The sequence below is a fragment of the Plectrocnemia conspersa genome, unplaced genomic scaffold (genome assembly GCF_051122295.1).
Source record: "Plectrocnemia conspersa isolate PC_06_02 unplaced genomic scaffold, ASM5112229v1 ptg000003l, whole genome shotgun sequence".
Lineage (NCBI taxonomy): Eukaryota > Metazoa > Arthropoda > Insecta > Trichoptera > Polycentropodidae > Plectrocnemia > Plectrocnemia conspersa.
Window position 1 is genome coordinate 11603083 of NW_028277167.1, and position 26562 is coordinate 11629644.

Here is a 26562-nt window from a genome sequence, read left to right on the forward strand (position 1 = left end):
TTTTTACATCTGCTTGTCCCCTCTGTTGTCGGGCTTGCGTGTACGAACCTTAAACATTCATCAATATGAATAATTTTAAAGATGCGGCAACAAAATATGTTGCTGATTAGAATGTAATCAAAAATGTTCGAGGGTCTCTTTGGGTTTTTCATACTGAGTTTCACTATCATATTTTATATCAAATAAAAAATAATTACTTGTGTTTGTATGTACATATAAATAAAAAAAAATAGTATTGATATTGAAAATTTTATCATTGAAAACCTTAGTGTGTTCAAGTTTTGAAAAACCATTTTAATAAAAGCCCATAGATTCAAATAAAATAATTTATTGATAATAAATAAACAATAACTACATGGAAATTAATATAATTTAATAGATTAAGCATGAAATAACACAGTGCAATTGAAAATCAATTTTAAAAATAAAATCATGATATAGAAATGTAGATAGTATAAAGTAACATCACAATAATTAACTGGGAAAAACAAATCTACTAAACTAAGAAGCATAATAATTGGTTATATTTGCATATATCGTTTCATATCAAGCTATGTGCCTAATAGGTGGTTAATGATGTAAAGACGAGTTTAAGATACAATAATTGCTTTCTGAAATCACAGATAATACATACTTATTACTAAAACTTAAGTCATGAATTTCATCACTGGATTCACGTGTAATTTAATTCATCACTGGAATAAGTAATTTAAGCTGAATACAATATACTGGGTAATATCTGGATAAGTGAAGAATAAGAATATTAAATTACTATTATGTCAATATCAATATTTGGCTAAATAAACATAGACAATAAGCTATGAGAATATCAATAGTGTAATAATGATATGATTTACTGATGTGTATATAATTATTATATGTGATTAATTATTGATATTTATGAATCTTAAAGTATGAATTGATTTATTAAATGGCCGAATGACAAAATTCTAAGATTTTTTTATCATAGTAATACGTTAATTAATCATAACATCCATTAGATATTAATATGATATTATGGAATAATTTAATACTTATTTAAAAATATAAGCAAAAAGCTTTTTATATAATATATTATGAATTACATTGAATGTAATCACGTCACCGAAAACTTATAAAATATGACCACTAACTCAGTTTCACAACCTTAATACATATAATAAAGTCTTCAAAATATTAAAATAAAATCAATTTGTTTATATCACTCGTAGGTTGGAAAGAACAGTATGTAAATAATTTTGATTAGGAAAATACATTATAAATAGCATACGCGCCAGAAGATACTCTGATTCATATAAATAGTCGAATCTAAGTCTGTGCGCTATATATTCTGAACATTGGGCAGTGACAAATTAAGCCGTCATCATTGTGACAAAATCACAAGCTCTCTTCTACTTTCAAAGATATCAAAACGATTATCCCAATTAAATTATTGTCATCTAAGGTGAGTCGAAACATTAAGGCAGCATCTCCATAATTAAACTTATAATCCACTAAATTAAAATATCATTGGAAAACCATATTTTTACAAAAAAAACATTATTCTTCATTTGATAGCTAAAGCATTACAATTGTAGTATTTAAGCGTCATTATATGTCGCCAGGCTTATCTTGACGTCGTTCAAAAAACTGATGTTTTGTAAGCTATTTTTAAAGAGGAGAAGAGGAGAATACTGCCATATAAAATTCATCATAAAATATTTTTTTAATATAAGAACATTTCTGGGAAGTATTTCTCGTAAGCAGGTATGTTGTGTTGATGACCTCTGAAGCTCGAGTGGCAACTACCGACGCGTGTTAATAGTGGTTCGCCCACGATAGGACTCGTCCTGTGATCAGCGGGGGAGATGGTGTGCGGCTCAGCATCCAACGAATTGAATATTTCCGTCAGTTTATTGTGTATATTGTGCTGAAACGTTTAAACCACATCATTAAGTGTTTACAAAGTCAACGATGACAATGAAAATAACCTATACCTTTGCCTCCGTCATAGTTTGTAATTCGCTGAATGGCGCCGTGCGGAAAGTGTGTGCCAATTTGCGTGCTCGCTCCTCCTTCTCTTTTCCCTTTGATTCGTTATTATCTGACAGAACACCGCGCATGCATTCGAAAGTCAAATCGGAGGGCAGAGATTTTTGTTGCTATAAATATATTCGATACAAACATTAATTTAAAATAGAGAAAATTTAAATAATATGTTAATAATACATACTCGGTGAATGACTGGTGAGCTGGATACGCTATCTACATCAGTAGCTGGATTCGTTGATAGATCAGTTATGCTATCGCGTCCGTGAGTTCCTAAAATATTGAATTCAGTAAATAAATCATCTTAATTTTAATTTATAACAATATCATATGAGTTGAATCTATATAATTTTAATATATAATTTTTTTCTAATAAAAACTCGTGAATATTTAGATAGACAAATATACAACAATTTTATTTATGAATGAGGGTGAATTAAATAAAAATCTTATCACTTAACCGATGGGTCAGATAGTACATACCCATTATATTTGATGAGGGTAATCAACGGATCAGGTAGAATATACCTTTTTGATCTCTGATGTTTATCGACGGGTTCTGTAGTATCTACCCGTAAAAACTTAAGCTTATTGTGCTACCAACTATAGAAGGAATGTTTATATTATATGAAAAAATATATATTAACAAACAATTTAAAATGTTAATTAAAGTGGCTGAGAGATGAGTTGGCTTAGTTTGTATTTTGGACTTGATCTAATAAATGTTCTGAAACTATAATTAGTTTTAGAACCTAATAATATTACGTTAGAACTGCAAATGGATGTTTTGCAACTGTCATATTGAGTTTCATAGACATTTTAGAGCTATCACTAGCATCTATCTATCAGTTAAATTACATTTTCACTAGTTATAATGTATATCTACTGGTGAAAATGTATTTGGACTTCACTAGTGAAAATATAACTTTACTAAAAAATACATATTCACTGTAACATTTATACATCGGATGTAAATAAATAATGGTATATATGTAAATGTATGTATTACTACATATAGAAAAGTCGAAATCATGTAATTTTACTAGCACCTGCCAGATAAATTGTATTTTCACTGTAAAAATATGTCTAATGGTGAAAATGTGTTCCGATATGATTTCACTGAAATGACATATTTAAAAAATATTTTCGTGATAGATTTGATCGATTATTCAAATTATTCGTCCAATTTTCAATTAAATGAATATTCGAATAATTGATCAAATATTTGTTTATACTACCTCAAATGAAATTTTAATTTTTTTAGAATGAAAGAATTTGTATACTTGAGCAACACAGGTAATCGTTTATTCTCTCAATATACCCATGTGACTAGTGCTGCTCCAAAATCTAAGATCTTGATGCGTCTTTATTTTGTTTCGAAATGTGAGACAATGAGACGTTTCTTTTCAACAAAAAATGCTTTTACGCCTTCAAAAAACATTTGTTAATTTGTTTATCGACGGTATCTACTATGACCGAAATTCGCAAAATTCTTTCATTGAACGAAACAAATTATGATATCCCTGCTTTGACTTAAAAAATGAATGCTTCTCTCATTGTCAATTTTATCAGAGCATCAAAAACACCTGTATGATACGATATAAATCTAAGAAAAAAGAATTTTAATGTATAAAACTAACCAGCATCAACCCAGCTGTGTCTTTGATTGCTGAGATGATCCATGTTCACTCCACTCAGGTACGGACAAGGCATTTGAAGTCGAGAGGCATCGATACCGCAGGCTTTCAAGCACTCGCAAAGAGCAATCTAAAAATATTATTAATAATAAACATCACATTACAAGAATATTAATAAAAAATATGTTACCTGATCTATCATCAGATAAGGCATCTTCGAAGGTGATTCGCAATCGTCGTATTCGTCAGAAAGCGACGGCAGTAAATGTGATGCATCGTTCATCCTAGCCTCTATTATCTGTCAAAATAAAATATAAGATAAACTAAAACATTAATATACTCCCATAAAAGTTTTGACTAAACTTACTTTCTTAGCATATTCAGCTAGAGACGGCAAAGATACTGCGTATGGTATCAATGCCAAAAGTGCAGCAGCAAGAGCGTGTAGCTGAAAGCGACGAGTGCGTGTCAACGCTGGATTGGTTAACGCCAACTGTTGAACTCTAAAGAAGATAATATATACAATAAAAAATTTTTATGAACATTTATTTCACATACAAATATAGGGATAGCGGCCATTTAATTACCCTAAAACAAACTGCAACATATCAGAAACAGTTTCTTCAGAGGCGAGTTCGACGCCCAACAACGCCAACGTTGTATAAATAGCTTCGATGTTTTCTGCTGTATTATTTTCAATTTGAAGACCTGTAATATTATTTCAAAATGGTAGTACTAGTTGATATGGTAAGCATATAATGAAAAAATATATATACCGTCGAACAATGATGAGTATATTGCTGGTCCATGCTTGTTAATAAATATCAAATCTGGTCTAGCTGATTTTTCAAGGTTCAATTCAAGATCGGCAACGTGAACGCTCATGATACTCAATCGTTCGAGATTGTTCCGCCTATCGATGAGCTGGTGGAGAATTCTTTGCACTAAAATTCTTGTTTCTGGACCTGGTGCTCCCGACATCTTTAGCAAAGGCTCCAAGAACGATATCGGGAACGCTTTGCTCAACTGAGTCGTCTTATACTTACTGCCGACCTATATCACAATAATATTTATATTATCTATGTTTTCATATAATTAATAAAAAAATCACCTTCAACAAACTCTTCAAAAGTATACTTTGAAGCATGACATCTCCTTTCTTTGGTTTCTGCTTGCTCGGACCAGCTGGTTGGAATGGAACCTTCGACATGATAAACATCATGATATCAATCTTCTGGAAGTCAGGCAGATGATTTGCGAATTCTCCGAGCGCGTTAATCAAAGCTTCTTGATATTGTTTTTCATCAGTTTCGTTCTGTATTAGATTAAAATATTAATGATTAAAAAAAATCAAATCTATTGAAATTAATAATCGTTACTTCTGAATCTCTAGTCACAGAAGCTCTTAAATGAGTGAGAAGACAATTGATGATCTCTAAAACGGATGGACCTATAAAATGTATAAATAAATTAGACAAACACATTTTGAAATTTCTGCTTTGCCGTTCAATGGCACTAACTCGTTTAAAACTGTATAAATACTTTTAGAAACTAACCAACACTTTCACCTGCGGCGATTGCGATAATTTTAGCTAAAACTTCAGCCACAGATGTACGAACACGAGCACTATCGCTTTTAATGTTAATTGGTCTGTTTGTTACGTTTAAAGTCGAAATGTTTTGGTCGGCCGATAGTTTCTGATCATCATCCAAATGTGTCATCAGAGTTTCGACGACAGTGTAAGAGTATTGCGACTGAAACACCGAAAACAAAAATTAATTTTTGTCATTATAGCATATTAATATTCAACTTATTTACCTGTATAGAAAACATGATAATTCTGAACGTATGTATAGCAAAATCGTTCGGAATCCAAAGCTTATGCAAATCAAAGTGTCTGAAAAATATGATATAAATTATAAAAACATCAAAATGTATTTTTCTAAACAAGCTAAAAATATATACCGTAGAACTGGACGCAGTACGCTCTTAATATGACCAAAACTGGCTCTTCCTACTAGTTCACGCAAACAAGCTTCAGCTAATGCTGGCGGAGTATTCGCTTGAGTTCCTCCGTCACCTTCGTTAGCATTCAAACTATCTTTGGATGCTTCGTATTGACAATTCTATCGTATTGACGAATCGATTATTATATTATATACAAAGCTATTAAATGTTATTAAAAAATATTAACCTGCATGTTGTACAAAAGAGACGGTACTATCTTATCCATGTGTTGAGTCTCCCAAATATTTTCAACTAAATCGTCGGACACAGTTTTCCTTACAACACCCTTTAAAATATTATATTGTTTATAATACTATACATAAAGTACCAATAAAGGATATACAATAAACAATAACCTGTATTCCTTTTATTCCAGCCAAGCGTATACTATCCCTGGTCGATTTATCGCAATAGTTGCTGTGACACATTGCGGAAAACTTGGAAACGAAAAAGTCATACCGCCTGTGATATGAAGGAGTATCTTCTTCGATGTTGGCAAATCTGACAAACTTAATATTTCATTTTAATTTATAGTATAATAATAATAATTTAGATTATTATTTAATATAAAACTTACACTTTGCGTTGCCAATATTTGTAATTGTGGATCGGTTGATTCAAGTAGCTTTTGTACCATTTTTAAAAAGCTTTCGACGAAAAGATTTAACGTTTGAGCATGGCATGCTACAAGAAGTTGATCCATTGCTTCCATAGCTATTATGACTAACCTAGAAATTTATTTATATTAGAATTATATATTTTAGATTAAAGTCAAAAATCCAGAACTCAGAAGTCAAAAATCCACATCAAAAGCAATAAAAGCGTGTCGACGCCGTTGCAGTGGGAATACTCGTTACCGAGGCAACTACATTTTTTCGCACTAATTGGTTAATTAAATTAATATCGGTAAAAACCGAAAAAAATACAAATATATTCAAATACTTTGTCCATTTTTTATTCAATATTCGAATAGTTGAAAACTACAAATAATTGAGAACCCTAATAGTGATGCATGTTTACCACTCCAGTAACACTATGAGTGGGCTAGAAAGTTTTCGGTTAGTCAGACTTTCCAAATTCATAAGTGATTCTGGGCTCTGTGGTGGAGATCAGACATAGCCTCAGTTTGCGCAGTGTACTAAAGTAAAAGACATGCATCTTAAGGGTTGTAGTTGCTAATGAGTCGAAATTCTTGAGCTTTATGCAACTACTGAAGATGGAAGAGTTATTCAAAGCCTAAGACCCAGATCAGGCACACTAATTAGTAACATAGTTCATTGCATGTATCCTGAATGAAAATCAACTAGTAACAGTGAACGAAATTGCATCATATCTTGATATGGGTCATGGAACGAGAAACCACATCAAGTACTACCAATTATCTGCAAGGTAAATACTACAGGAAGCAAGTGGTGAGGAATTTTTGTAAGAGAATGCTAAATTTAAAAAGATATAAATTCAGGAGTGTTTATATGAAATATATGATTAATAAATGAATTTTATATAAAAAAGTAAATTAAATTTTTACCCATTTCTTTTCCTGTAAATATCTCGACTAGCTTTTTGAAACAAATATTCTCCGATTCTATCGAGTTTTTCAGGACTCGATAGAGAGTAAAACGTGAGTTTTTCCATGTTGGATTTAACCAATCCATCTTGATGGTTCACCGGAAATATATTATCCACAAGACGTTTGTAGCGAGGTCTTAAGGCTGAGCAGCATCCACAGCAACCTGAAGAAAAATATTCAACAATTATATTACACATAAAACACATCATACATTAACATTTATTGCGACATTATCTCATTATTTTACTCACATACTAAATATACAAAATTCGCTAAATAATGACAACAGCTGCTGCACATTTTTCCATTGATACTACTCAAATACAGATGTTACACGCCACAAAGTGAGAATCGAATTAAAACAAGTGTTCTCAAAGATCGATATGTATAATATATAATGTGATAACCTAAACGTAATCTACGGGTTGTTTGTTGATTTAGAAACGGTTCAACAAGTCACACATGTACTAGTGAGGCATTTGAAGTCTAACTTTTTTGAGGCGCGTATATAATTATGGCGAAAAAACCACACTGTCGGTTCCAAAGGTTGAGTGTAATTTGATAAAACTTTTTGTGTTTTAACGTTTTGTTGTATTGATTGTTTTCAGAAGCCAAGGCCTACAGATAACAACTTCATACATAATAAAAAAAACGTTTCAAGTGTAATTTATGAATCTAATTTAAGAGTGTAAGCGACAAGATTGCAGAAGTGTACATGCTTTTACCTGAAATATACGACTGATGTAATATAATACATGTATTAAGATAAATGCCTCTCAAGAACGTTTATAATAATTATGAATAAATAACAATTATATACGAACATTGCTTCAATTTTTACCTCTCGTTTTTCTTCAGTTTATAATTATGTAAGATAATAAACATAAAGAATAATTATAAATTCAAGGATTTTTTATAAATTGTACAATTTTATAATGTTTAATATTAATATTATAAAATAAAATAGTTTCTTCTGTTGGATCAATTGGTAAAACCATTTTATAAAATATTAATAACAACAAAAAATCATATACTTTACATATATTTATATTCTGATTAATCTAAGAATATATTACTTGGGACTAAAATATTTCGTTCACAGTGTATACAAATAATTAGTTAATATTAATTTATTAATTTGTAATAATAGTAAACTATAATAGATTATGATATACACAGAAAAATAATACATATGTATATATATATATAAATATGGCGACTATGCTACGCCAACACTTTCAATGAAAAAAAGGGGACTTGACAATAAAAATTACGACGAGTAATCTAATTCTATCAAGTTCTGGTTTTGAGAAACCCCTTCCCCCAGTCAGATGCCAGAAAATGGATTTGAACCTTGGTCCGGCAGTGACTGTCGTCGTAAATGAAAGACAAAACCAAACACCACAGACAGAGCCACACATGCATACATACATACACATACTATAATATTATTAAATACAATAGTAAAAATTAAAAAATAAATATAAAAGCGATTTCCAACTAGAAAGCTCAACTCCAGGTATGGAATATGAAAGATATTTATCTCTGCAGATACTTAATAGTGTGTTAATTTATACGCATTTATTAATTTGTTAGTAATCACCTGGGAGTGAGCTAATATTCCATATTTTATCATAATTATTTCTGTTATTATTTATTTATTATTATTTTTATAGCATTTATAGTAAATTATAGAAACAAATCAGTGATTCTCAACGTTTTATTGCTTTGATTTATTTTACTACTTTTTTGTATTAGTGTTTTAATAATTAATTATTAAATTTCGTTGATTTATTTTACATATTTTTTATATATTATTCGGCTTTTGTTGATTTTTATATATCAATTCAGAGGCTCTCAATATTTTTTATAAAATGAATATAAAATAGTTTATATAAAATATCAATATTTTTTTATAAAATAGTTTTTGTTATGTTAATTTATTTCTTACTCTTGGTATTATTTTTTATAAAAATCACATTAAATCAAATTAAAAAAAATATAATTTTATTTATTTATTATATCTTCAGTTATATATGTAAATATATTACTATCTGGGGTACCTCAAAACAGTGAAAGATCGACCACTGTACTTGTAAGATTTGCAATAAAAATATTTCTAGAGGAACTGTTAGTGGTATTGGAGAGTTTAATTCTTTTACTCGATAAAGTTACAAACTATGACTATGAAAATTGTGCAATGTTGCGATTATTTGAAATAACAAATATAGATTTAAAATAATCTGCAAATATATTTGCAATATTCAGGGAACTGTTATAAGAAATACTATCTTTAGTTTATATAATTTAAATATTAAATGCTTTGATTTAAGATTATAAATTTTTGAAGAATAAACCGCAGAAACAATTTTTAGCTAAAATGAAAGAATGAGGAGGGTTGGGGGGGGGGGCAATAATAAAATGCTAAAAAAATCGTTGTGCATTGTGATTCATTGATATTTAGTTGCAAAAAATTTAAGTGATCATCCGCATTGCTCAATACAATACATAAATATATCAGTAAATTAAATTCGGAAGCCATGCACTCAATATATTATTTGGATAATTTTTCAGCTAAACCGACAGATTTCAATTGTTTGTTACTTCACATTAGTAAGTTGGCTGCCAAGGAGTTTATATTTAGATCAATTTTCTAAGAGCATTGACTCAGCTGTAGCTTTTAAAACATTACAAAATGATGATAAAAGTTAATCAAGTTTAAGTGTGACATAGTTTATTTGAGATTTGTAAAAAAAATAATGAAACTAATTTATAGCTGCAAGAAGATGAGCTGAGTTCGTCATAGATTGTAGGTGTTTCGCGTTACTGCTCTAACTCCGAACGTTGCACAGTTATGTATGGTTGGTACTGTTCTATTGATGGGAGATCTTTAATCATTTTAATGTAGATTTAATTTAGGTTTAAAATCACATTTAATGGTATAATATCAAACCACATGTATGTCATGAAGTTATTATTAGATATCTTTGAATAAGTAACTGATAATTAATTTGACATATATAATGATAAGTGTGTTCACTTCGAGTTTATTGGGCATCCTGTGCTACACATTGTGTTATATTACAAAGCAAGTTATAAATAATGAGATAATAATCAATATGCGAAGGTCAAGTAATGCAAAAAAACCAACCGAGGAACGCCATGATGGGACCTTTGGTCGGCTATGGAGTACTGACATTGACAATTAATGTTGGCCATGACCTACGATTTATTTTTAATAATTTACAAATTTCAATTTAAAAAATAATTAATACTGTAATAAAGTAAGTAAACAATAATAATTAATTTAAATCAATTTTATTATTGATTACAATTGATAATAAAAATATATTATTTATTAGGTATAATAAATACAGAATTAATATATAAATATTAGATAAGCATTATATAGTTAAAAATATATTAGATTTTTTTTCATGAACATTATAATCGTGGTATTTTAAAAATTATAATTATTTAGTGTCTTATCAAAACTATTCATTAATAATCATTAAATATTTACATAAAATATAGTTGGGAAATTCTAATAGTACATATATTTAAAAATAAACATCGTGTTTATTTTTAACTAGTCTCAGTTCATTGGCCGCAATGTGGCTTGTTATGATCTTAAAAATAACTCTTGGTTAAAGCGCGATCAATAAATTCCACACGTGCGCTAAAGCGTATTACATGAATTATTTTTGCGGATTATCACACGAAACACGAAATTATCATATCTAATCGTTCGCGTGAATTAAACTAGTGTCGTATATATATAAACTATGAATGCATGTACTTACAGCCAGGATCGGTGCACTTTTGAACGATCGCCTCTACTATATCGTGGGGTTCGTTTGAATCAAAACAACATTTTACGAACGACATTTTAGAACAACTATTTTAATAACAATCAACTTTATTTATAGTTTCGAATAACAGTAATAAAATATGTTAATTATGCAATAACTTGTATAATACTTTTACGAGACAATACATATCAATTAAATTCTATCAACAATGATAACAATTCAACATTTATTATTTATTTGATTATATACTATTATTAAAATTGGAATATAACATGTAATATTAAAATATTATTATTTATATGTAAATATTTTATTAACAACAAATTGGTTATTTTATTAGAATTTTAAATTTCAACAACGATAACAATAATTGAAAACGATGTGGGAAGTTGATTCTTATAACGAGAGATTGATTTATATTTTGTTATTTTACTATGATTGTCCTGGGAGCGAATATATAGGTCGGACCCAGTAACCCACAAATCAACTTAAAGCTCGATATGGCAACATCGACTTCCTTGCCACACACTAAAAATAATTTCACACATTTACTCTATTTTATTTTTCGAAATTCTATTTACATAATAATGACGCGTATTTAAAATATAATAATTAACTTAAATAATAATAATACATATATTTGTAATAATTTATACATCGGATGTAAAAATACTTTTATGATAAAACGATATATTGTAAGAAATTTTAAAAATAATACAGCGATGTCAGCGATTGGCAAAATTTAGGTTACATTTAAAATTTACAGTTTCATGACAGTTGAACACATGACAACTAAATACAGTTGAACACATGACAACTGAGTACAGTTGAACACAGATACAATTGCACACCGTGACAAATGAACACACCGATAATTGAATACAAACCGCAAAATATGTATGAAATAGTATGAATTTAGTAAATTATAAAGAAAATTTAACCATAGCGAGGTCATCTAATCTTTTATAATTTAGTTTTTTTTATTAAATCATAATCAATTGATAAACAAATAAAAAATAGCAAAAGAAAAAGTTAAATTCAAGCAAAAGATATTTATCATTCAACAAAAAGGACAAAAAAAGTAGCAAACCTTAAAACTAAAAGACAAAGACACGATGATGAACTATCAAAATACCTTGGAAGAAAAACTAATTAGGATTAATGGAACGGATGACATCAACGTAGCCTGAGGGGAAATTATGGAGAGCATATTAGCCAGTACGGAAAAGACCATAGGAACATATACATATAAAATTAATAAGGAATGGTTTGACGAAGAATGAAGAGTCACAATCACTGAGAAAAACGAAACAATAAAAATGTGCTTACAAGAAACAACACAGAAATCTACAAATAATATATATACATGTATGTTCTGAATATACTAGGCATCCCAGATAAATGAGTGAGATTGGTTGAAACAACACTAAAATGCTTAAATAGCGATAGCGATATATAAAAAAGATTGAAATAAAATCGGGTGACAAACAAGAGGATTCATTATTCACACTCATTTTCAATCTGGTGATGGAAATCGTAATTAAAAATCTAAATATAAATGGGTATATAAATTATAATACATCCCAAGTGTTTGCATATACTGATGATGCGGAAATAACAAGTAAAAGAAAACCGAGCATCGTTAGACATTGCGAAAGAATAAGATGTGTTTCCCATGAATATGGGCTGAAGATAAACCAGGGCAAGACTTCGTGGTTTATTTTTGTTTTTAAACTACGATGGTTTCTTTCCCTCGCAATGCAAGAAGCCATCTTACGCTTATGCAAATCTCAAAGATTGCGACGGGCTGGACATTTGACGAGAACACCAAATGGCAAAGCACAAAAAAATAATGATTTTGTGGATACCCCACAGGAAACGTTCAAAGGGAAAACCAAGAAGGCGATGAATGGAGTGTGTGGACAAAGACTGCAAAATGCTGGGCATAATAAGGTGGAAGAGGGAGGCGACGGATCGGAAAAGGTGGAGGATTTTAACAGATAAGATCAAAACAGCCTAACTGTGATAGTTCTCAATAGAATAAAAATTAAAAGTATAAAATAAAAATTAGTAAGCTATACCACAAAAATTTGGAGTATTTTAAAATAAAATATGGATATACACGGGTACAGCTTTATAAAAAAAGATTTACGAATCGTTTTAGTGAAAGTAATTTTTGATTTATATACATATATTTTGGCTATTTTAGGTATTTTTGTCCTCCACCTATATGTTTATTACCATATTTGGTTACATAATATTTGACCTCCTTGTTTAAATGACGTCACTTTTTTACTCCCCATCCCTCTTCGAAACGATAATCGACGATGTTATCAACAACAAAAATAGGTATACTTTGTTTTATAGTAAGATAAAAAATGTACTAGCACACTAATATAACATATGATTAAAAGTAAATCGGAATTTTGTTTTTTTTAAGAATAAGTATATATTTTGCTAGTTTGTGTACCTCATCCTTTCTAGTACCGCACTATATTCATAATTAAAAATCATCACGTTAAACTATCTGATTATAGTGTGACGCATATATGATCGACCCCAAAAGGGTAAAATAAAAAAAAATTAAGCAAACTAAGAAAATATTTATGTATAAAGTAATTTTAGTGGGTATTTTATATTAAATCATTTATTTTATCTATATTTTATGTTAAATTGTAAAAAATGATTTTTTCACTATTTAGGAAAAAATTATAATATTTTAATACATCTTAATTTATTCAGCTTAAATTTTTAAATGTGCATTTTACTAATACAGTATTGATTTTTTTATTGAACTTTTCAATTCTAATTATTTATTGGAAATGGTCGTATTTTATGTTCTTAAGATCAACGGTAATAAATAAAACGTGTGGACGTCGGTTTTGACGTTTGGGCTGTCGTCTAGCATCATTGTGAGTTTAATCGATTGTGCAATTAGTTTTGATGAGAAGAACGCGTATTCTTATTAGTTTTAAAGTTATTTAGCCGTTTATATTGTTTTTAAATTTGACACATTATACAATAAGCTTATTTTGTATGCGACGCGAGTGTGAAAGTTACCTTGACATGCGGCTTTAGGAGTCGTTAATTAATTGCGTTTGCGTTCATTAACGACACCGATCTTCGTGATCGCCTTATCCGCGGGCGAACACGCAATCGGACCTACGTACCATTGTTTTGAGCTATCCGTATTATTCGATTTGTATGACCTGAATGCTAATTATATATTAGTTTTGCTCAGATAACAAATGAAACGATAAATAGTTTAAATCATGGTCGACGACGGCGCCGACACCGATTGGCTGGTGGAACTGCTCCACGACGTTCAACTAGAACAGTTCTACGTCAGGATCAAAGATGATCTACAAGTGGGTTTTAATTTATTTATATTTTGTATGTAAAAGTGTTTTATTATATGCATATATGATTATTGTTTAGATTACTAGACTTGCACATTTTGATTATGTTCACACGGACGATTTGGAGAAAATTGGTCTTAGTAAACCTGGAGTTAGACGCTTATTGGATGCTGTCAAAAAGAAAAGGATGAGCCAATGGAAAAAGAACATATTGAGTAAACTCATAGGCGGGGGAAAGCAAAGCAGTGTTGTCACATCGACTGCAAGTAAACAAAATCCAAGTTCTAATAGCACAGCAGTCAGTTTAACATGTCTGATTATGGAGAAGGATATAACGTAAGTTATGTTTTTTTATGATTTTTACGCTACACACCCATTGCTTGATCTCCCAATGTCTCTCTCTGACTAATTGTCACAAATTTTATATCGATCTTTAGCGGATGACTATTTTTGTGATTGTTAGATTATCAGACAAACTGGGCGATGGATCTTTCGGCGTTGTACGTCGCGGAGAATGGCGTCGAAATCAAGAATCTAAACCCATATCAGTCGCCGTGAAAGTCTTAAAAGCCGATGCTCTCACGCAACCGGGAGTTTTCGACGATTTCGTACGAGAAGTTCAAGCGATGCATTGCTTGGATCATCCGCATCTGATTCGTCTCCACGGTGTTGTAATTCAACCATTGATGATGGTTTGCGAATTGGCACCTAAAGGTGCTCTTATCGACTGGTTGCGCATCCAAAACGGACGTATATCGCTACACCTCATCGGCAGATGGGCTTTGCAAGTCGCACAAGGAATGGCGTATCTTGAGCAGAAGCGATTCTTGCATCGGGATCTTGCGTGTCGTAACGTCTTACTGTCGACACTCGATGTGGTATGCTTTTGTACATACTAAACCTATTTTATTTATCATAAACATGATTATTATACCTATATTGATATTGTAGGTAAAAATTGGTGATTTTGGGTTGATGAGAGTTCTCTCCGACACGGATGATTGTTACGTCATGACTGAACATAAAAAAGTACCGTTTCCTTGGTGCGCTCCGGAATCGTTAAGATCGAGACAGTTTTCTCATGCGTCTGATGTATGGATGTATGCCGTTACACTGTGGGAGATGCTCACTTTTGGAGAAGATCCTTGGATGGGTGAGTTTTATGTTTTTTTCAATTTGTAGTGCGAAACAATTGAGAACTGTACAGTTATCACACACAACCTTGTACATTAAAAAATAATGAAAATGTTTTCCATCCGTTTTTCACCTCATTGACGCACCAGCTCACACAACAGCACATGCAATAGGAAATTGAAAACAAAAACAGTAAATAAAGAGTAAACACATGTATCAATGTCCTTGCAGCAATCACTGCTATAAAAACTGATTATGCTTATCTCAATATAATTTATTTTTTCCATTATCAGTCATAAAAATGGTTTTCCTACTCTTAATTTGTATTATAATAAATGTATGTTTTAGTGTTGCCATCATAATATATTTGTGACACTTTTATTGCATTTACTATGCAATTTAGATGTGCTCGTATAAAAACAGAAGTTATTGTTGTAAATGCTTAGTGATAATAGCAATAGGTGAATTAACATGTTGACTGCCGTGTCAGCCACCGGTGGCTGACACGGCAGTCAACGTGTCAGTTGCAAGTCGCAGTTCATAAAGCAATGTTAATTACCAAAGTAAATTGTAAGAAATTCTGCAAAGAATTTCATTCTTATTTGAAATCAACACCAAATATACTTATAAAACCATATAAATTATTAATTTACATGTGTTCATTCCTGTTCCTTCATTAAGATTTTATAAAATGAATATTAAATTAAAATATAATAATATAAATAAATCTCACCTCAATCACAATCACAAATCATTTAAATCTGATTTTAAAAAAATATGTCATTTTGAACAAGCAGATTTACAATTTTCTACACACTCCTTTTTCTCATAAGGTTCTTTCGGATAATCGTAACTGACCAAAAATAATGAGTAATATATTTTATTGGAATAAATTGGCGAATAGTGCTCTTGTTCCTGGTATAAAAATTTAAGAGGCATGTCGATCAAAGACGATATTTTGTAAAGGATGATGTCCTAGATTTATTGCTCCAAAGAAGAAAAATTTGGTGTCCTTATTTTCGAAAATATTTCTTTATAATTAATAAGTGTCTTAATTAAAATAATTTTAAATTAAAATATTTATAATATTGAAACGAATAAGTAATAAAATATTTAATTAATTAAAATAAAAATAATAATGTCAATTCCAGTATTAATTTTTTTTCTCTCTATAATACCGGTTCCGATATTATTACAATCCCTAGTCTTTACCCACGTATCTAATGACAATATTACGTTTTTTTTTTAACAATTTGTTAAAAGTTAGTAAATAATAAAACATAATTAAAATCAGTCAAATAGGTTTAGAGAATGGTTAACTACTATATTACGCAAAATGTCACTTTTGTATAAATACCAAAAATATGTTAATCCAGATTAGTGTATATGTGATGAAAGTTTCTCTATAGAAAATAACAACGTAATTAGCAGTCTTTGTATTACTGCTAATTGTAACACAAGTATGTTAATTGTGGTTTTGAAACGAAATCACTTAATAGAACTACATAATTGAATATTTAGATTATTAGTAAATAATTACTATAAATATCTTTCAAACAGGTTACAACGGCTCTCAAATTTTAAGGCTGATATTACGCGAAAATCAACGGCTTGCCGTTCCCGATTCATGTCCGCCAGATCTTTATTTATTGATGATGCAATGCTGGGATATATCTCCAAAAGAGAGGCCTTCTTTTGCTGCAATCGTTCAATATATTACAAATAATAAATTTATAGCACTTAAAGCTACACAAAGGTACATTTTTAAATTATTATTAACTTCTTAACGTTGTCATAAAAAAATACTTTTATCTTACAGTTTCCATCAGGATAATAAATTACCCATCGATGCTGGTGATTCCATAATTATAATTGACGGACGTTCTGAGTTATATTGGTGGAAAGGACAAAATCAAAGATCTTACGATATCGGTTTATTTCCAAGGTAATTAAAAAAATATTTATTTTTGTAAAAGTAGTCAATTATTAAAAATATTTTCTTATTTGATAGGATTCTTCTTGATATGGGTAAAGTTAAAAATTTGCAAGATATTAGCCGGCCTGTTAACAATACGTTGGTTCATGCTGGTCATGGATCATCGTTTGGAAGAAATTGGGGAAATCCTGGGCATTTAGACGAAAAGTTTTTAAAAGATCCGTCGCTCGTTCCAAAAGGAGAAAGTATGTTATTTGTATTGTAGTTTTTTTTTTTAAATTTGCGAGTTATTAATTGTGAATTCCGCTAAGGTTCTTATCCCCAAAGTCCCGGTAAGAACGCAAGGCCTCAATCGTATCAGTCAAAGAAAAAATCTCCAGAAACGAAACAACCGCAAACATTGAAGTGCAACAATAGCGGTAACAGTCAATTTAACTATAACAAACTGGTCAATGATTCTAATTCACCTAAGCGTTCAATAGTACCAAAGCAGCAATCGAAAGATTCACCCAAAAAGACCAAACCAGAGCGTCCTCCACAGCCCAAAGTTCCGCCCAACGGTAAGAAATATCATAAATTCAATTTCAATTTGACTCGTATTTGGTGAAGAATAACGTATGCAATTATAGGACAAGTAGGCGTTTTGATAGACTTTTCTACCGATGATGATAATCAGGTTTCTAGCTACCAAGAAAATATGTCATCTTATAATGTGAAACATAGAGGTCAAATGCAGATGGATTCTATATTAGATTTGCCGATTGACGTTCCTCAAGAAGGTAATATTTTCTTTAAAAATATGTATTGCATGTGTTTTAATTTTGGTTTACTTTATAGAATTTATTGATCCATATGGAACGATCGAAGATACTGGAATGAGCAGTGGAACGTATTCGAGAGCCTTAGAACCTCCACCCTATCAACAACCACCGAGCTACGCCAACACTGCAAATTATCAACAGAATAATTATGAATCTCATTACTCGGATCAGTATTCTTTGAATCAGCAGGCTATGAGTTCGCATTTCTCTTACGAGCCATGCGAAGCTCCGAATTATAGCGTAAATAATACTAGAGAGCTAGATCCTTTTGATACTTCTCACATTCCATCTGTAAATCCATCGATTGTGCCTTTAGAGAATACGTCATTACAAGTGGAACGTTCAATTGATAATGTTAATCAAATTGATCATGTTAATGAACACGTCGGAAATGCAGCTAGTTTGGCTGAAAATGTTTACGAACAAAATTCAATGGTGGAACCGAGTACTAGTAAACAAAATTTGGCTGAGCAGATGAGTTCGTTAACTGTCAACTCGTCGCCAGCTAAATTGTTGGATAAAAAATTTATACAAGAATTGGAGAAGAGCTTAGGCAAAAAGGAAGCTTCAGCAAATAGTATTATGAGAAATGGATTGATGTCAAACAATAACGAAATGTCTAAGAATAACGATCAACAAAATCAGTCCATGCCTAACACTTCCAAATTATCTGATAAATATTCCGTATTGGATTCGTTGAAAGATTCGATGAAGTCGTCCAACGTCAACGCTTCAATGCTATCGAATATAAACAGATCAGAAGTTGAATCGACGTATAGCTATAACACAAATCCTACACCAGCAGCTATGCCTTCGTTCAGACAGCAAACAACAGACGAATCCGGTTACAAAAATACGAATCTCACAATGAACGCCGAAACGAACGAAGTCATCACTCAGATGTGGAAAGAGCAGCTTCAAAATAATTCTCAACCGCAAAGTATTTACTCTTCTGAACACAGAGATTACTCTGATCCTATTTACCGAAACAGTACAAATAACGCAAGCAGAATGTCAAACACAATGACGAGAAACAGCACGGCCATCGGCGAATTCAAATCTAACAGAAACAACACATTGCCGAGACTATCTATGAACCAAACCTTAGAGAGTGGTAGGCAAAGTTCGGCATCAAATTATTATGTTTCCACAGCCGCAACGCCTTTGTATAACGAAATCAACGATCATTTTGACGCTTACAGCGGTCCTAATACTCAGTCTTATAATATGTACAGTAATGAAGTACCTGGAGTCGTGAGCAATCCGACTATGCCGTCTAGGTTGTACGATGAAGTTTTTGAAGGAGCTTATGGGTCGACAGCGAATTTAGGTAGCATACTCCGTCCCCATCGTCCAGCTCCGCCTTGTCCATTGGAGCTCATGCAAGGAAGTTCTTCACAAGTCATCTACCATGAAATTCCGGATGTGTAAGTATATACTTATAGTGATTCAATATCATTAGTTAATGTAACGACACAATAATTATATTGCTTAAACAAAAAAATATTGAAATACAAATATATTCATCCAAGTTTAAAACCATTAATATTTGTTATTTAACTCTCAGCTAACTTAATATGTTATACACGAATCTGCTTATTTATATGTATATACAAATACAATTTTTTAATCAGCGTGTGATTACATATATTGATTTATCTTTGTAACAAAAATCTTGCTGTAATATAATTGAAGATATTTGTTTTAGTGGTCCACAGTCAGCTCAACAATTAGAAAGAAAGCTTGGCATATCAGGAATGACTGGTGTCATGTCAGTGACGGAAGAAACTGTAAAACGAATGCAGAGCATATTAAAAGAGTCTGGAATGTCTGACAATCGTGCAGATTGTCTTGCAATGCTGCAAAATTCCGGGGGCAATATCGTCGTAGCTTTAAAAAAAATTAAAGTCGATCAATTGTCCAGGTAATATTAATCTTAATTTACTGTACATACAATCTAATTGTATCATGATGATTTACTTTTCCAGGTTAGGAGTAGCGACCAAAGAACAATGCGAGGTAGCTCTTCAAAGTACTAATTGGAACGTTGAATTGGCAGCTTCGTCTCTTCTCGACAGGAGATAACAAATTCGAGACCAGTCATAAATAGAATATTTTTTCTTTACAACGATGCAACAAAACTGCTACAATTTTTTTATTATCTGATACTATTTTTTATTTTCTTATGTGTCTTACGACTGTTATTGTTGTGTTAGATATATTTTTATAGAAATAATAGTTTTTAACTCAATGAACAAATACACGTGCAATTGATCCATGACTGTAACACATCGGATTAAAAATTTATAGAGCTCTCTATTTTTGCTTTGTCAAATAGTCAAGTTCTTCCAATGTTCTGATATCCGAAATATTTTAGATACTCGATTAAAAATGTATGTTTTACACAAAGATTATTTTATAGTTAAATACTTGCCAGATTAATGTTGTACTGTTTACAATGCTATTTTTAGCCACTTTATGTTTTAGAATTAATGGAGATAGTACAGACATTACAATCACAATCGAATACACATATTCTTAATTTTAGATAGCATAAATGAATTAAAAAATAATCATATCAAAAGCACAACTGAACGACAATTTTTTTTGTATAGATACTTCCTAATTTAATGCTTTTTAACTTTGTGCTTATTTATATTCTTTTATTATACTTTGAAATACTAATTTTGGCAATTTATTTTCAATTTTTCATCACTTGTGATATTGTGATTTAGGATTGTTGTCAACAATTTGTTGATATTGTGATTAAAATAATAATGGAGGTCATTCATAAACTCATTTTTTTAAATTATTAGTATGCATAACTAGCATTTTTATTGATTTAAATTTGTTTTTATATTTATGCTTATGTATGTTATTTTTTGTTGTATATAATAGAATAATTTATTATTGTTTAGTATAAACCACATATTCTCATTTTTAATTCAAACTACTGTTTTTAAAATAGCAATTTGTAATTATAAAATAAACTTATTTTTTGTGGTATTCTACTATCTTGTGACCGAATTTTAGGCAACCTGATGTTAATGTTAAAGTACTTACCTACTACCAACCGTTTAATGTGATATAAACAATATCTGGAATTTTTGAATCTCATATACAATTATGTGAGTATTTATTATAAAAATTAGTATTGGTATGACATTACTTGCAATAAAAATATTTTAATATGCTTAGGAGTTTTATTTATTTTTTTAAAAATAAGCATAATAATAATTAGACAAAGTATACATTAAAAAAATTTTTTTTTAAATAAAATTGAGACCATCATGACCTATCAGGTTACCCCAATGCATGATGATGGTCGAAAACAATACATTGTATTGTTTTAATACACAAAAATATATATTTAAATAAATAAAAATAATTAATAAGTAGCACTATTTTGACTCAATTCTATAACTCCTGTTACCATCGGAACAAGAACATCGGACAGTTCTTTAAAAAATAGTTGATTCTCCCTTAGAAACAGTATCTAAATTTCTTTCTTTCAATGTTTTATTAACACATTCATATATTTGGATAAAACGATTTAGCATAGAGTTCCAGCTTGCTTTTATGTCTAGTAATTTCCTGTAAGAGTGAATTTTTCACTGATGTTGGCTTCAAAGCAAGATTTGTGTTCTTAATTGCTAAAAAAGTTTTCGCAGAGATGCAGACCGATCAGCGCTTCTTTAACTATTATTTATATAAGTTTTCTCGAGCTAAAAGATCACTCAGGGGAAATTGGGTAATGGCTAATTTAATGTTTAACTATCTCACTACTGAGCTAAAAATTGACTTCACAGACAGCCAAGAGTAGTTTTACGACAGTGCAGCTAACATGACTGGTAGGTATTACGGTATGTAGCAAAAATCATCAAAAAAATTAAGATTTATTCCATGCGCCGGTCTATAAATTTGATAGGCTGTTTAATTGTTGATTGTTGCCTTGATACAACTGTTGTGTTGCATTGTCAATGAAATTTATACATTCCTCAACAAAGAGATGTGCAGTTGTAAAATCACATCTGGTAAGTGTTTGTAATACATTAGATGAGAATCACATGCAAAAGTCATAGAAACTATTTTGTAAAATTACAGTGCCATCACTGATGTCATCGTCACTTCTACTTGGATGTTAATATAATGGGTGATACTGGGTTTAAAAATCTAACAAATGAATTTGTGTTATTGCTGCATTTTTTGATCTTCTAGGCCATTTTCACAAGGTCAATAAAGTCATTCAAAAATTAGATCTGTTCTGCAAGTTTGTACAGATCACTTCAAGAAAATTAAAATAGTGTTTAAAGAGCTTGAAAAAGAAACAAAAAACATGTTGCCAAATATTGATTACAAAACTGTCAGAAGAATAAAAATGACTAAGGTGCACCTGGTCCTGATGTCTTAGAACTCTCTTCAAACGAAAAGTATAGGATAAAATTCTTTATTCTTGAAACCAATTTAAGAAAAAGAGTTGCTGTATACAATGATGTTTTCATTTCTTACCAATCTGACATTATCGAAGCAAGAAATTCAGCAAGGTGTTGAGCTGACGATGGAAGATGTTGACCTGAAACTTATTGATGAACTTTTGCACTCTCATATATACACAAGACAAAGCAGTAGGCACAAAGAAAGCACTCTACTTCATACAAACCTTTATCAAAGCAGATACATGGAAAAAGGTTTAGATTGCCTTCTCTAATGTGGAAGCAATCTTGCGGCTGTTTCTTAGCTTAATGGCGACTAACTATTCAGGAGAAAGGTATTTTTAAATAATTAAAGGGATGCATTGACTGTGACAAACTAAAGCAAACAAATTTTGATAAACTCTTGGATGATTTCGCTATGCAAAGATCCAGAATATTTTTCTTGTCTACTTAACTCATATTTAATTATCGAAGCTTCTTTTTTTCTTAACCTTTGTTTTTATTACAACATAAGATTTGATCTAAAAGTGTGACACTGTCATTGCTAGATATTATATTAATGATCATGATTATATTATGTATATTTCTTATATTCTTTACATTGTTTAAGTTAACATTTCATTTTCCTTTACTTGTAAGAATATGGGGCTTGGAGGGACCTCACAAGTGGAATGGAATAGCCTGGAGGCTCTCCCCATCTAAATCAGGCTCTGAGTGAATCGAATATTTGGATTTTAGTAAGTTAAATTTTTAATTTCTAAATGGATATTTTCAGGATCTCTAAATTTTTGTACAATACAATTTTTTTTTTATTATTTTTCAACAATTATTTATATCTATTTGGCTGAAATGTTTTACTCATACGCTGTCATTTTACTGTCGGTGATCGAGTAGCGAAAAAAATATAGATATTTTATGTATAAGCTTTTAATCAAGGATATCTTAAAGTACATTAACCCCTATTTTTTTCCGAAAATTCAAACTTTTTTTTTTTTGCCTCAATGCCGATAATAATGTAGTATATTTTGCACGAATGTAATTCTAGACCGAATATTTATATCCCGCTGTCAATTTGTCGCCTCTTAAAAGTCGTCTCCCTTAAGCTTCGCGTTATTTGTTTATGCCCTCAGGATGTCTATGATTGGCTTTTATTTTTCAATACATATTTCATACAATTATAATAAGGTTTGGCTTACAAAGATTACTCTTTATCTATATAAATTCATCAAGCTTATTCTGCTTATGTATAATCTGCTATATTTTTTATTTTATTGCATGTGATTATATGTTATTGGATTGTTAGCAAAATTTTATTTTGCGCTTAAATTTATTTTTAATTTTACATATTCATTTTTAATTTTATGTTTTTAATGAAAAGAGCATTTCGTCGTTGCAATGTTATTATAATTCTAATATTTTGATAATATTAAATTCGGTTTAATAATAATTTTGCTTCAAATTGGACTATTAAATTAAAGATAGAAAGTCTGAAATACTAGCTCAAAACCAGTAGAAACTAATTTACACTAAACAATGTGTGGTGGTGTGGTTACTGTCAAGGTTTAGCGTTTATAATATAAAATTTCTGGACCATTCAAAACAGCTAGGAAAATATAAAAAGCCTAACAAATGGGTGCCGCACAAACTGAATGAAAATAAAAAATCGCTGTTACGAAGCTTGTTTAGCGCTTCTTTTACGCATCATGAAACGATTTATTTATTACCGTTTCGCTAATTCAATTCCAGTGTACAGTCCTTTGGCAATATAATACAGGTGATCCAATTCAAGTTTTCTATGTTGGCAGCACTATTAACCCCTGATCCCTTTTTTAAATCCTCAAGAGATCAAGGATAGCGCTTGAAAAGCTTTTTCTGTATGTAATCTGTTTAATAATTTTCGCACTTGGGGCTCTGCGTTTGACACTATCTCTCTTACTTAATTTTTAAAAATACAGAATCCTTCTCAAAATTTGATTTGGTATCATACTAATTAGAAAATAATACTGGCATGCTAATTATCAAATACTGAATGGATGCGCTAACCGATTCCAAATTTTCTGGCATTCTAATGGTCCTAGATATGTCAGCTGATTTTCTTATCAGTGTGTCAAAATCCATAGCAAAATCGTTTTTTGATGTGGTACAGATGCATTTTGACCAAGTGCGCAGAACCCTCTCTCCATCGTTATCACGAAACGATTGTTTTCATAATACGCTTGAACACCAAACTCCAGATGTTCAGCGAGTCTAACTTATTTCACCTCTATACTCATACTACAGCCCACACATCGAAATAAAGGAGATATTTATACCCCACCTGTATTCATATTTTTTTTAATATGTAAGTGATTTTTAACATATAAGTTCAGTGATACTTAATTATTGTTTAACAAATTTGTCCGGGGATTCTAGATAATTTTTCCATGAACACTTCCAGTATATTGTCTTTGTATTTATTTAAACAAAATAAATCGTTTAATTTATCAATATTTTACCTAATATTACTCAATTCGCGACTTAATTTAAGAATACTATTTAAACGAATATGTTCTGCTAATACGAATATTCAGTTATAGCTAATTTGTACTCCATTTCAGCAAATTGCGTTTACATTTTTGTTCCGTACGTTAAATGTTAAGCAAGTAGTCCTTTCTATCTTTATTTACCCACTTTTTAAAGAAAAAAAAATTATCTTGAAAAAGGAACAAGATCTTGAAAGAAAATAAAAATATAATATTTACAATAGAATTTGTATTTGAACGCTTTTAGCTACAATTTTTTGTAACGCGTAGTATTCATACCTACTGTATAACCACTTGCTATAAGAGTTAAGTTTAATGGCACCTATAACGCGTAAGACGATTTTTTTTAAGGCAAATCCAAAGCGTTTATTTTGGTTTTTAGGCGCTGATGGATAAATAATATTCTTACTGGTAAAAATATATATCTATCGGTGAAAATGTATTTCAATATGATTTCACTGATATGATATTTTAAAAAATATTTTCGGGATAGATTCGAGACTGTTTTTATTCAGATTTTATTTGAGGGATAATCTGAGAATTTCTGTCTTAGAATCAGGGATGTCAATTCAGATTTTTCTAAGGAGGAAGGGGGGAAAAAGTTGGTCAGTCAATGATAGTTTTTTTTAATATCTCGATTTCATTAAAATTTATAATATTTCATTAAATGACATGCTTTTTGGATAACAAAATTTAAGGGAGGACAAATGCACCCAAACAACGTCCCTCTCGATTAGTCGCTTATCTTACGAAGAAGAAGCCCATGACCAACTTTGTCGAATGCATTTTGAAATTCGATATAGACTGCATCGATCTGAATTTTAGAATCGAGGGAATTTGCCACCACCTTCGAAAAATGCTAGAGATTATACAAAATTTAATTAAGCAATATGGTGAAAAATAAAATTTTGGCTATAATTTTTACTTGGATTCAACGCTAAAGTCGCATATTAAAGCGATTTGCTTAATCAAGCTCATCGCATAATATAATCCTTTATTTATTCACACATCGTGCATTTTTAAATTATGCCATGTTTATTTTTAGATTCGCCTCTAACATATTGCGGACAAAGCCACCTTTAATCACGAACATTTTTTTTAACTTAAAACTTCGAGCGTTTTAACGTTGAGTCCTTTTAGTGTAATTTTGTTACCCGTTTATATTTTTTTTTGTTAAGATAAATTGAAAAACGCGCCTTGGATCGTGACGTTTGTGGCAAATGGGATGCCTTTCGGGGCGTATGGGTAGGTATAGAAAAATCGATGGGCCCCTATCGCGCAGGCCCCGGCACCGGCTCACTC

The 26562-nt window shown here is 30.7% G+C and overlaps 2 protein-coding genes and 1 long non-coding RNA gene across 7 annotated transcripts; 2 read left to right on the forward strand and 1 right to left on the reverse strand.

Moving 5' to 3' along the window:
* Positions 1–312: 312 nt before the first annotated feature.
* Positions 313–10446, reverse strand: stmA (Protein EFR3 homolog stmA). Of its 2 annotated transcripts, none has more exons than XM_088182342.1 (18): positions 10395–10446; positions 7202–7406; positions 6251–6401; positions 6030–6182; positions 5861–5959; positions 5632–5792; positions 5485–5563; positions 5222–5420; positions 5045–5115; positions 4777–4980; positions 4442–4718; positions 4253–4373; positions 4033–4168; positions 3856–3963; positions 3669–3795; positions 2213–2301; positions 1977–2141; positions 313–1909 (listed from the first exon to the last, which is right to left on the reverse strand). In XM_088182342.1, exons 1-18 carry the CDS (start codon positions 10405–10407, stop codon positions 1706–1708), a joined length of 2562 nt encoding a protein of 853 aa, XP_088038468.1. In that variant the 5' UTR covers positions 10408–10446; the 3' UTR covers positions 313–1705. The 2 variants fall into 2 exon arrangements, with proteins under 2 accessions (XP_088038468.1, XP_088038469.1); XM_088182343.1 differs by lacking the exon at positions 10395–10446 and adding an exon at positions 7495–7858.
* Positions 7640–8066, forward strand: LOC148236594 (uncharacterized). Its single transcript, XR_015808999.1, has 2 exons — positions 7640–7776; positions 7852–8066. It is a non-coding gene; the product is annotated as an uncharacterized LOC148236594 (long non-coding RNA).
* Positions 10447–13898: 3452 nt separating the features above from the next.
* Ack (activated Cdc42 kinase) lies at positions 13899–21498 on the forward strand. Of its 4 annotated transcripts, none has more exons than XM_088182689.1 (14): positions 13899–13967; positions 14297–14423; positions 14494–14750; positions 14878–15292; positions 15366–15567; positions 17109–17304; positions 17368–17493; positions 17560–17729; positions 17796–17903; positions 17967–18044; positions 18114–18263; positions 18322–19732; positions 20014–20229; positions 20294–21498. In XM_088182689.1, exons 2-14 carry the CDS (start codon positions 14328–14330, stop codon positions 20388–20390), a joined length of 3522 nt encoding a protein of 1173 aa, XP_088038815.1. In that variant the 5' UTR covers positions 13899–13967; positions 14297–14327; the 3' UTR covers positions 20391–21498. The 4 variants fall into 4 exon arrangements, with proteins under 4 accessions (XP_088038815.1, XP_088038816.1, XP_088038813.1 ...); XM_088182690.1 differs by having other exon boundaries at positions 18123–18263; XM_088182687.1 differs by having other exon boundaries at positions 17796–18044.
* Positions 21499–26562: the final 5064 nt, after the last annotated feature.

Excerpts from the sequence above, each read along its gene's own strand:
- Ack (XM_088182687.1), top strand. The coding sequence starts at position 14,328 with ATGGTCGACGACGGCGCCGACACCGATTGGCTGGTGGAACTGCTCCAC. Across the intron at positions 14,424-14,493 it reads GGATCAAAGATGATCTACAA|ATTACTAGACTTGCACATTT; the intron begins GTGGGTTTTAAT and ends ATTATTGTTTAG. Across the intron at positions 18,045-18,113 it reads GCCCAAAGTTCCGCCCAACG|GACAAGTAGGCGTTTTGATA; the intron begins GTAAGAAATATC and ends ATGCAATTATAG.
- stmA (XM_088182343.1), bottom strand. The coding sequence starts at position 7,543 with ATGTGCAGCAGCTGTTGTCATTATTTAGCGAATTTTGTATATTTAGTA. Across the intron at positions 6,183-6,250 it reads AAATATTGGCAACGCAAAGT|TTTGTCAGATTTGCCAACAT; the intron begins GTAAGTTTTATA and ends TGAAATATTAAG. Across the intron at positions 4,374-4,441 it reads ATACTCATCATTGTTCGACG|GTCTTCAAATTGAAAATAAT; the intron begins GTATATATATTT and ends ATAATATTACAG.